The following is a 12145-nucleotide window of genomic DNA, read 5'->3' on the forward strand; positions in this document are numbered from 1 at the left end:
TTACATTACATATGATTGTTGAGCTGTTGAAGGAATAACAACAAATATCTAAGATCTGTCAAAGTTCATTGCTCAAAGAAATTTGTCATTATTCCCCTTCAAAGAACTGGAATCCCAAAGCACCGCATTACCTTTCATAGGACAAACTAAATTAAGTAAATAATCCACAGTCCCTAATTATTTAAGTGCTCTTGTTTCCAAGACACATGTATAATATGATACACCTGATAAATGTAGGCTAATTGTTACTTGGTTTATTTCGACTAGAGGATGTGGAGGATTCGTTTTATAATGAGAGTCACAATTTAATATATTTTAATGGGTTTATAGCGGCTGGGAATCACAGGCCTTCCAGATATCATCGTGGCGGACAGTGAAGGCAGCAACCGCAAGAACCTAACATCAATAACCAGTAGATGTCGCTAAACACAAGTGTCAAATTATCTAATTTCATCCCAGGTGGCAGTATGCCTGAACTTGCCCGCTACTGTCTATATAAGTATGGAGGACGGTTTGTAATATATCTATAGCAAAAGCTGTTCTCTGTTGTATAACCTTGAAAGACAATTGTTTTACAATATATTAGCAATACATTCATTATCTGAAATTATTAAATATTTTATGTTGCTTAAGTAGTAGAACTGCTTAATTTCTGACGTCTTCTCATCCTTGTTCCATGCAGATTGCCAAAATGTTGACCATTTGATTATTAATATACCATTTAATAATATATGTAAACATATGTGTTTAGAGTCGCTGACGTTTAAATAATATCCTTATGAACATTTTGATTAATTTTGATATATTAATTGTATTTAAGAATTTTTGCAATCTTTTGTATTGTGATTTATGATTGATAGCCTACAACTACGATAGTGAACGTTTTAGTGTGATTGTTTTGCATGCCTGTTTTGAGATTAATTTGCTGACAGTCGCTCTGGATGGAAGCGTCTGCACTGAGAAAAATGTGTTATGTATTTGTATGTGATTTTATTTGTGTTGTACTTCAAATCATTTTTGGACCCGGCAGGTGAAGCAGCAGCTATTGGGGATCCTTTTTTGGGGATTGGGGAACAGAAAGAATAAATACACAAAAGGAACAGTAGAAAAAACCTGGAAACCACGGAGCCAATCAGCGTCATGACAGTTAAGGTCTATTAAAAACCTTGGCAGACTACTGTGGTTCCCTAATCTGGCTCCACACCGTATCGCATTATCATTACACAACAACACGATCGGAATTTATGCGGAAACACAGACACATTTTGTAATTCTTGGGTTTATTTTCTAAGCAGTTTCTCTCCAGTCAGGGACATCACAACAACTTGCAACAGGTTGCCGTAAGCTACCATATGAAAACACTGGTGATCCCTCAAAAGGTGCTGCGGAGTACGAGGTAATTTGACTGCTTATGGTGATTAGCCTAATAATTTACTAATTTATAATATATATATATATATTAGAAAGCAGTTTGTAAAATAAATATTGTAAATGAAAACATCTGTAAATAGTGTAAATAAAAAAATCTGCTGATCAATACGGAGTCATACCAATACGGAAAAGATTCAAAGGGAATGGCAACCAGTAAAACATTTAATACAGATTATTATAATTTTTTATTGATTATTATTAATGAATTCATTTACAAACAGGGAAGGTCAACAATGCCAGTGCTACCAAGTCAGGATATGTCCACCAGATTTAAGGAGGAATGGATAAATCTCCCAGAAGTAAGTGACAGTTTGAATGTTTCAGTGCAACTGGATGACAGTCTAACCAGCCTTCAATGGCTCCAGAACTACTCCATACTTAGTGCGAGTCTTGCAAGTCTCCCGGGCTCCACTTGCCAGCCGTACCACCTGTCCTGGCAGAGCCAACCACACTCTAAGGTCTCCGACTCCCCACACAGTCCATCTGCTGGGGAAACTGCAGCCACCGGCATGCCTCAAAGCACAGGCAATCCCATCACCTCCCGTGCCTCAGCGGACAGGACCAGATACTCCTTGCTTCTCCAAACAGTGCACAACAACGACCACCAGATCCCTGTCCCAGCCCGTTCCGCAGAGGAAGTAGACTATATGACAAACCATCAGGTGAAGCCTCCATATTCCTACGCCACGATGATCTGCATGGCTATGCGGGCCAGCAAACAGAACAAGATCACGTTGTCTGCTATCTATAATTGGATCAAAGAGAATTTCTGCTACTACAGACATGCTGAGCCCAGCTGGCAGGTTAGTGACTGAGTCTGTCATCTACCCAATTGATCAGACCTGAGAAAGGTACAGCAGACATGGGGGGACAACGTTTGTAAAGCCTGCATGCAACCAATGCCTCAGGTATTTTGATGTTGTATGAAAAATCCATTCTGCAGTTACCATTAATAATACCAATAATAATAATCATGGGTTATTGCTTTCTTTTTAACTCTCTGATTGGATCACGGGGCAGCAGTGTAGCCTAGTGGTTAGAGAATCTGACCAGAAACTGAACGGTTGCCCGACCAAATCTTTGGTTATTGCTTGTTTGATCTCTTTGAATCTCTGTGATTAAAATGATTTAGACTCGCGATTTAGAAGAACATTGTAGCTGAATGTTATTTGTTCCAGGAATGCACATTAAAGATGTGATAATAATGATTGTCAAGTCACAAATTATGTATCATCTGTTATTAAATTGGCTTATCTTCACATGAATACTGCTGTTCTGTCCTCAGAATTCTATCCGTCATAACCTGTCTCTGAACAAGTGCTTCGTGAAGGTGCCCAGGCGGAAGGATGAACCAGGGAAAGGAGGCTTCTGGCAGATCGACTCTCAGCATGCAGACTTGTCTGTCGATGGGGTCTTCAGGCGCCGCCGGATGCCTGCCACCCACTTCTACACCCAGAAAAACAGCAAGAACCATCAATCATCCCAGAACCGTATTACCCAGAATCACCACCTGGACCGCACCCAGGCCCATCGGAGAGTGTCCCAGAGGGGGGCAGGCGCTGGGCACAAACCTTTACGCGGTGGCACAAAGTGGGCAACAGTCCATAAGTCAACCCTGTTGACATCAAATCTCAGGGAACCAGAGGTGTTGAAGGGGGAATTAGACTGGGCTATGGTGTTTGATGACATTCTGAATGGAAACAGCAATGACATTGATAACCTAGACATGAACCTTGCAGTAAACACCCCTGGCTGGGAGATGGAGCTTTCCCATCAGGAATCGCAGGGACCAGGCTGTCACCCAGGAACGTGGCAGGGCGACGGAGACCACCAGCACACCCACTGGTCCACGGGAATGAATCATGACACCACGGGCGGCTACAGTGTGGACGAGGTTCAACAGCATCTAAACCTGACAGGGAGGCAGCAGCAACGGATTTCTTTGGCAGTTCAGCCACAACGCCATCAGGAGCATCAGGAGCTGACACAGTTCCCGGAGGAGCAGCACAGACACCCCTGGGAGGAGCTGAAGGAGGAGGTGCCGGAAGTGCCAATCACTCTGGACTACACTCTCAACTACTGTGAATGCTTCTTCACCAGGATGCAACCATGGGGACAGTAGAGTCCTATGTGACACCTTCCCCTCCCGCAGTCCCAATACCCAAGAAGCACTGCAGCTTTACTCTAGTCATCATGTGAGTCACAGTTTTCATCAACTATGGTTTGCATCCTTACTTACTTACTAGCAACCATTTGACAAAAGAATAAAATCTAATTTCATGATCAGTATTGTGTAGGTAGTAGACAAAGTGCAAGATAGGGTCGTGTGTGTGGCAGTTTGCGGGCTCCCCAGCTACATTATTCTCAGAAAATGCTCAATTATTAAATTGTATGATTATGATTCTTATACTTCAAATATGTAGATATTATCAGAAAGGAAAGCTCAGGATTATTAAGTAGGAGAGTCATGTTTGTAAGGAGATATTAAATAAAGGATGTGCTGATGCAAATTATGCAGTTTAATAATGGAAAGACTTAATCACCTTTTTCAGTAAATTATTTTGGCAGTAGATTCATCTAAACTTGATGAATGAGGAGAAGTAGTTTTAAATGGACTAGAATATCTGCCTAACATTCATTCAAAGGCTGTACATAATGCATTCATGCAATAAACACAGAGGACTTTAAGATATGTGTACTTAGTTATGTTAATGCTCTTGATAGGAAATGTTTTATGTACTTTTATCTCTCTCGGTTGTATCATCTACTATTAATGTTTTTCTATGAATATCACAGAAAGTACAACTACATTTACAGCAATTTATGAAGGCCCAAGAGTGAAATGTCCTATGTCTAGTGAAATGTCCTATGTCTAGTGAAATGTCCTATGTCTAGTGAAATGTCCTAGGTCTAGTGAAATGTCCTATGTCTAGTGAAATGTCCTATGTCTAGTGAAATGTCCTTTGTCTAGTGAAATGTCCTATGTCTAGTGAAATGTCCTAGGTCTAGTGAAATGTCCTAGGTCTAGTGAAATGTCCTATGTCTAGTGAAATGTCCTAGGTCTAGTGAAATGTCCTAGGTCTGGTGAAATGTCCTATGTCTACACCCTTTGAGCTTATATCACCAAACGTTCATCTGATGACGACCAGACTGTGTGAGCCCAGGTCACGCTGAAATGGACAAAGCAAAACACTTAATCCAGCCGGCCAGAACACACTTTAATTCAATCTTTCAACATTACTGAAAATGTGCTTTTATTTCCCTCTAGGAGTTTGTTTGTTATAAGCCTTTCCAGACATCCCAGTTCAAAGGTCCATTAGTCACTCATACTGGTGTAGTAGGTCTTCTATGATGAGCATTTTGTTTTCATAGAGCACGTGGACACACAAGTGCGCCCAACCACACACACAGCCACACACAAGTGGTAAGTAACCCATTGTTCAGAACACTTTTCTTCTCATGCTTAATGTTATACAGAGGATGTCTTGTTTTTTCCCCCCTTAAGGCAAGTCAGAGCTTGTCTCATCGTAAAATGACAATTAACTGTGGTTCCACTTGTTCTGTCTGTGGGCCTGTGTAATCTTTACCTTAAGCAGCTCATAGGCAGGTGTTTAAGGAGGCGTGACAGGTCAGGTTGAGGAGGTGTAGCGGATCTGGGCGTGTAGGGGCCATTGTGTTGTCATGCCGTTCTGAGATATATCAAAATGTGTTAAGTGTAGGACGATGGCTCAATTCAATGAAATCTGTTTGAAGGTTTTACACAGGTGCTTGTTTCCCATGTTCAAATTATTCCATAACATATTACCCTAATTCCATCATAGCAAAGGGTGCCAACTTAATATAAAATGTATTTTGATCTGTTTACCATTTTTTTGGATGCTACATGATTCCATGTGGGTTATTGCATATTTATTTCACATATTCAGAGATACTTTACAATGTGGAAAATAGTAAAACCAAAGAAATACCCATGAATGAGTAGGTGTCCAAAATGATGACAGTTACTCAGTTGAGGTACTCAAAGTTTTGACAGTTTAATTAAGTCTAGAACGAAACAAAATGTGGAAAAATAGAAAGGGTGTGAATACTTTCTGAATGTACTGTGAGTCTAAACCTTTCTAGAACATTTAGGTGTATGTTTTAGTGTGGAAGAAACAATCCAATCACATCAACCTGCAATGCTAGAATGCTAATCACCATGAATAAGCCACTTGATTCCCAAACACCATGTCTTTATCATGAGGTGAATTAAATACACCAAACGACTGACAATCCAGTTTGCTGTGATAAAGAGCTCTTGGTAGAGAAATTCCTTTCCTATCATTTATCCAAGATCATGGAAGTGCTGCTGTGGGAACAGAGAGCATGTCTCAACCCTGAGGCATTTTGACGTAATGTAGGAGAGACGGCACAGCTTAATGCCATCTTTAATACATTTGGGTTTCAGATCTCTCTGTGTATACACTAACACAAAGCAGGGGGCATGCAGTGTCCCTCTGGCTTTGATGAGCAGCAGGATACAAGTCACAGGTCACACATCTGTCAGATAAGTTCTCCTGCCGATCTACAAAAGTGGTCAGTCTCATCTAGATTTCAGCTCATCCTTGGCCCTACAGAGACAGTCCAGTTAAAACATTGTAGGACAGAGAATCGGAAAACCGGGTGAAACATGTTTACATTCTTTTCAGTATTGCTGGTCAGGTGACCGTTTTTGGTCAATCAATAGTCAGCAATAGCTTCCTGTCCAGTCAAGACTAAGGAAAGATTCATGGAGACTTCTTGCCTTCAGTAACCCCCACAGTAACTCAGACAGTTGATTTTGCTATTGCACATGTAACTTGATCATTACAAGCACATCCGGCCACATCCTTGTAGTCCAAATGAAAACCATGTGTTGTTTGGAGTTGTGTACTGCCTTGAAAGTACAGAGCATCAGTTGTTTCCCTCTCCACGCTGCAATCCTGATGAATAGGAAGCAGAGTGTTTCCACTGCGGGCAGCAGTGTTATGACTTTGTCAGAGACTCCATCACTGTCTTAAAGAGGGTCTCTTATTTGATTAGCTGTTCCCTGCTTTGTGAAGCCTGACATTTGGCTACCCTGGCCAGCAGACTGGATAATACAGGGTAACAGTACACCTGTCTTCACCTGGGCTGTAGCCAGGTGACCACACTGGGACCTCACTCTCCTAATCAGCTGTCAGGATGGAGGGATGTGTGTATGCATGCTGGAGGCAAATGTGATGGGCATCTCCCTCACCTGCTCCCCTCTCAGGTTTTCATCATACTCATCACAATGATCTCTTTCTCTGTTTCTCTCTTGCTCTTTCTCTTGCACTCACAGACTATGAATCAGTAATCAATACTGACCAATCAAAAAACAAATACCCGTGAACAAAACCCGGATGAACCAGTAAAAGACTAGAGAGGATTGGCTCTGAGCCCAGAGAAATGTGAAGTGATGTGTGTAGTTCCATTTATTGCAGATGTCAAGGATTGGGCCTGTTTCAGGATTACGGCTTTGCAAGTAATTTAGGAATACTTAGATTTAATATATATCTGCGAGGGGGAAATTATTTTATAGTTGGAAAATATTCTGGCATTGTTTGAGCTTAAAAATTACATTATGGGGAATTTGTTTTAAATAATTTGGTTTTAACAATTTTCTATATGATACATTTTCAAGCCCAGACAGTTTTTTTTTAGATGCTTAGGTACTGTTCACACAATTATATTGTAATATTTCACCACTCATGAATACAAAATACACAACAGATCATCAAAAAAAAAGAAAATCACAACAAAGTGCATCTGACATTGACTGAGTACCAAAACCATCTGACAGACAGGTAAAATGCCTTTAACTATCACCGTGATCATTGTTCCTAATTGATCATCACTCAACAATTTGGTGAATGTATTGTATGTATTTTACATTGCCTTTCAAAGTAGTAACCACAACTGCAGTGGGGAACCGTCAGGGCCCTCTACGCCCTCAGATAGGGCCTAAGGATAGATACAAATCTTTCTATATTTTTCTATATTCATTTTCACTTTTCTTTCATTCATTTAATCTTTTTTGGTCTTTATTGTAATGATCTTCTTATTGAATTTCTTCAGTTTGTGTTGGAAAAAGATCCAATCAGAATTTTCCTTTGGTTTATCCCGGTAGAAATTATATAGTTATATTACTGGTTGTATGGTACAAACAAAGGTAAAGATGTTGCTATAGGAAGTACTGGTTACAATAAAAAAAAATTAAACAGTAATGTTTTATTGTAGTTGAAATCCTAGTGAGTATATTGTTTAAGGATTGATACTGAGGGTTGATTCGGCATCAAGAGGACAGATTGTTATGGAAATTCTTGAACTGATGTATACTTAAATCTATAACTGAGTTACTAGTTAAAAGTACTGAGTCTCTATGTTTAGATAAGAAAAGGAATGTAGGAGAGGGAGATCTGGTATTTGTTTATGGTCATCATTGAATGGTGTTAGTAGATCATTGGGTTATTCATCAGTTTATCTGTTTAAACCATCAGTATATCTGTCCTTTGTCCAGATGCTGTGTCCCTCCAGAGTTGAAAAGGTTACCCACAGGTCCTTGGGATAAGCTGGGGGGACATTTTTGATTGATATTTTTTTTATAAGTATAAGTATTCGACCCCTCTGCAAAACATGACTTAGTACTTGGTGGCAAAACCCTCATTGGCAATCACAGAGGTCAGACGTTTCTTGTAGTTGGTCATCAGGTTTGCACACATCTCAGGAGGGATTTTGTCTCACTCCTCTTTGCAGATCTTCTCCAAGGTTTGGAGGGTGACATTTAGCAACTTGAACCTTCAGCTCCCTCCACAGATTTTCTATGGGATTAAGGTCTGGAGACTGGCTAGGCCACTCCAGGACTTTAATGTGCTTCTCCTTGAGCCACTCCTTTGTTGCCTTGGCCATGTGTTTTGGGTCATTGTCATGCTGGAATTCCCCTCCACGACCCATTTTCAATGCCCTAGCTGAGGGAAGGAGGTTCTCACCCAAGTTTTTACGGTACATGGCCCCATCCATCGTTCATTTGATGTGGTGAAGTTGTCCTGTCCCCTTAGCAGAAAAACACCCCCAAAGCATATTGTTTCCACCTCCATGTTTGACGGTGGGGATGGTGTTCAATTGATTGATTGCTTCTGTGGACAGTTGTCTTTTATACAGGTAACAAGCTGAGATTAGAAGCACTCTCTGGGAGCCAAAAATCTTTCTGATTGAGAGGGCATCAAATACTTATTTCACTCATTAATATGCTAATCAATTTATACAATTTAGGACATGCATTTTTCTGGATTTCTTTGTTGTTCTTTTGTCTCTCACTGTTCAAATAAACCTACCATTAAAATTATAGACTGATCATTTCTTTGTCAGTGGGCAAACGTATAAAATAGATTTGATTGATTGATTGACACAACATTATTAACCAGACCTTAATAAGAACTTAATATGGAACAATTATGAACCACTAGCAACAAAATGTAAAAAATAAAATCACCCAAACTTAAACCTTCATAAAGGATTGAGGCAAGCTAAATACAGAATTACACCTGTGAGCAAGATAGAGAAAACAGTGGCCTCTGTTGCAGAAGAAACAAGAGGGATTCATTCAAAGCCATGTAATCAGCTGGGATTCCACCTGTCCCCTGCAGACTGCTTATCTAACACACGGTACATCTGTCTCCCTATTGCAATTGGCCAGGAAGCACAACAGGGAAATGTATGCATTGAACAGCTCCCAGAAGCCTCGGCTCCTCCAGGAGAGAGCAGTGTAGCCTCTCCTCTTCTTTAAATACTCATACCGGATCAACAGTGTTTGGGCAGCCTCACAAGACCAGAAGGTCCTTCTCCTGGGTTTTCCTCCGTCCCTGCATTGTCAGGCTGAGGTCCATGGTGGCAAACCTATTTTGGGTTGTTGTCTGATGGACACACACCAGCACAGGCTTATTGCAAGTGCTGTTTACACCTGTTGGAAACCGATGTTAAAAAAAGTGTATTGTTGACCAGAATACTGCAGGTTCTTTGTCATATGCATTAAAATGTTTCACCATGATAGCCTGGAAGGAAGACATTGCACTGTGATTAGGAGCAGGTTTGGTTCCTTGGGAAGGGGTATCAGGTAGCAGCACCCTGGGGGATCCTGGGGTCCAGGGCTCATCAGGCAGCTGCTTAATGACAGAAGGAGGGATGTCTTAGGGCCAGGCTGTCATTGAGGCTGTAGTAAGTGGCTGTATCTTAATTTGATCATCCAGTTTGTTGTTTTGCATGTTCACAGTTTAAACTGAGTTTTTCACTTTAACAACAGCGCGCCAGACTTGATATGCTGAAATATAAAATGTTGCAACACTACATGACCCTACATTTTTCTGCAGCTGATCCCATTTATTGCGCTTGACTTCTTAAAGATAATGCCAACCTTTGACCATCAAAAACATTCAGACCACAGTTGCTGGATATTCTCCAATATGCCTTTTCTGATCATAGGAATGCTTTAGCATTTGAATCGGTCCTTCCCGTGATTGATAGAGGGCTCTTTGTGTACGGTTAACAATGGAGGCTTGCTGTTTCATCAAGGTCACGGCCTGTCTAACCTCAAGTGGCTCCCCCTTTTCATATGTCACCGCAACGATTATCCCGCTCCACGGGAACACATTAGCTGTCAGCTGTCAGGAGGGAAATACAGACCATGAGACAGTCTGATTATTCTGCGGCCATAATGGTCGAATATGGGCTAGTCCTGTCTCCAATGTGGATTCTGAATTAAAGAGAGCAAAATCACATCACGCACTGTACAATTTACTCTTTGTAGGTGGGAGGTGATATTTGGCTCGTGATCATAAATTCCTTTGATGTTATTGTAAGTTTAATTTTAGATATTTCTCAATCAACCATTTTTCTTTCTAAATACAGTGTGCAGGTCCACAATTTCTGTTAGTTTGCTGCAGGACTGATATATAAGAGTGTGGTCTGTCTGTTGACTGCATTCCTCTTATATGAATGTTTCTGTCTCTCTATTGCTCTTCGTTTTCCTCAGTGATAATAACAATGACAATATGAATGTGCTGGTCCTCCACTCCACTTGTCAAGTCAGAACTCTCTAGAAAGCGACACGGAAAGTCCTTAATATTACATCTAATTTCTTTAGAAACCCTAAAAAGGAACACAGCAATTACGTGCAGATAAGCAGCAAAATAATTCACTGAAGATGCATCCACGCTGAAGAAATACATGAAACAAGAAGTGTTGGGGAGTGAGCTATAAGAAATGAGCAGGCTATGAGTCACAACAGGGTCACCAAAAGGACTTTAAATGCCCATCATTAGTTGCACTGTGTGCCTGGATGACGAGTCTTGTCTTCTTGTTGTGGTAGCACTGAACCCTTTCCACTGGATCATATTGGATCATAAACCTCTTAAATCTGTAAACCTTCTAGACATGCAAAAACATACAGTTGGTATTGTTTTATAATTCCTTACACGCTGTAAATCCATCAGAAATCACTACAAAATTTGGCCTGTACAGATCATTCTCCACACTTTCATTCTGTACCCAAGGCACCCTCTAGTGGTGAAACTGCAGTTTAATCAATGCCATCCTTAAGTAAACAGGGTCCTTACATTTAAAACTTGAACATAATGTGTTGCAAGCTATGTGCACATATATTTAAGCTGAAACTATGGAGCACCTGCTATTATAGTTCCCAAACAGAGGTACTAGGACCCCTGGGGGTAGTTGGTCTATCAACAGGGGGTACTTGAGAACACGCATGATGTCTGGGGTACTTCAGGGGTACTCAGAGCAAAGCAAAATTAGGTTGGTGGTACAGTAACAGAAAAAGGTTGCACTGCATAAAAAGGCCTGTTTCAGAGTGTGTCCCTACAAGTAAACATCTTTGTAATGATGACAAGTAAAAGGCCAGTACAGAGAATTGCTACATAAAAATATTTATACATAATTCAGCTCTTGACATTTATGGAAACTCCTCGACCTTTGCACCTGTAAATTAGCTCTTAACACTGGTCTTTTGTCCTCATTCTAATTTCATCAGTTGCACTCAACAGGCAACCTAAAGTTAAAAAGCAGTATACTTAAAGTGCTGTACTTTAGGACACAAAATAGTATAGAAATAGTTCAGTGAGTGAAAATGAACTCTTTCAAAATGTTGTATACTTGTACATAATATATTTTAAATACAAGAATGGCATCCATTTTAACACACTGAAATATCTTTAGTACATTACATGGTTTTAAAATAGTATTTAAAACAAAGTGGTTCCAAAATATGATTTTATACAGTAATTTTGTAGGTGTCATGATCTGGCATGGGTAGCAGAATGAAGGCAACCCACGGTTCCCCAGCAGAACATTGCCCAAAGCGTCACACTGCCTCCACCAGATTGCCTCCTTCCCATAGTGCATCCTGGTGCCATGTGTTCTCCAGGTAAGTGACACACACGCACCCGGCCATCCACGTAATGCAAAAGAAAACGTGATTCAACAGACCAGGCCACCTTCTTCAATTGCTCCGTGGTCCGGTTCTGATGCTCATGTGTCCATTGTAGATGCTTTCAGTAGTGGACAGGGGTTAGCATGGGCACCCTGACTGGTCTGCGGCTATGCAGCCCCATAAGCAACAAACTGCAATGCACTGTGTGTTCTGACACCTTTCTTTCAGTACCAG

The 12145-nt window shown here is 40.7% G+C and overlaps 1 protein-coding gene across 4 annotated transcripts; it reads left to right on the top strand.

Annotated features, from left to right (window-relative positions):
* The first annotated feature begins 866 nt into the window (after window positions 1–866).
* LOC105013381 (forkhead box protein J1-B-like) lies at window positions 867–7038 on the top strand. Of its 4 annotated transcripts, none has more exons than XM_010874875.4 (4): window positions 867–1396; window positions 1653–1730; window positions 1910–2234; window positions 2717–7038. In XM_010874875.4, the coding sequence occupies exons 3-4, from the start codon at window positions 1941–1943 to the stop codon at window positions 3551–3553; spliced, it is 1131 nt and encodes a 376-aa protein (XP_010873177.2). In that variant the 5' UTR covers window positions 867–1396; window positions 1653–1730; window positions 1910–1940; the 3' UTR covers window positions 3554–7038. The 4 variants fall into 4 exon arrangements, with proteins under 4 accessions (XP_010873177.2, XP_019906431.2, XP_010873176.3 ...); XM_020050872.3 differs by having other exon boundaries at window positions 867–1152; window positions 1296–1396; window positions 1653–2234; XM_010874874.4 differs by having other exon boundaries at window positions 867–1152; window positions 1307–1396; window positions 1653–2234.
* Window positions 7039–12145: the final 5107 nt, after the last annotated feature.

Source organism: Esox lucius, chromosome 11 (assembly GCF_011004845.1).
Source record: "Esox lucius isolate fEsoLuc1 chromosome 11, fEsoLuc1.pri, whole genome shotgun sequence".
In the NCBI taxonomy this organism is placed as follows: domain Eukaryota; kingdom Metazoa; phylum Chordata; class Actinopteri; order Esociformes; family Esocidae; genus Esox; species Esox lucius.

Excerpts from the sequence above, each read along its gene's own strand:
- LOC105013381 (XM_010874874.4), top strand. Across the intron at positions 1,397-1,652 it reads AAGGTGCTGCGGAGTACGAG|GGAAGGTCAACAATGCCAGT; the intron begins GTAATTTGACTG and ends ATTTACAAACAG. Across the intron at positions 2,235-2,716 it reads ATGCTGAGCCCAGCTGGCAG|AATTCTATCCGTCATAACCT; the intron begins GTTAGTGACTGA and ends TTCTGTCCTCAG.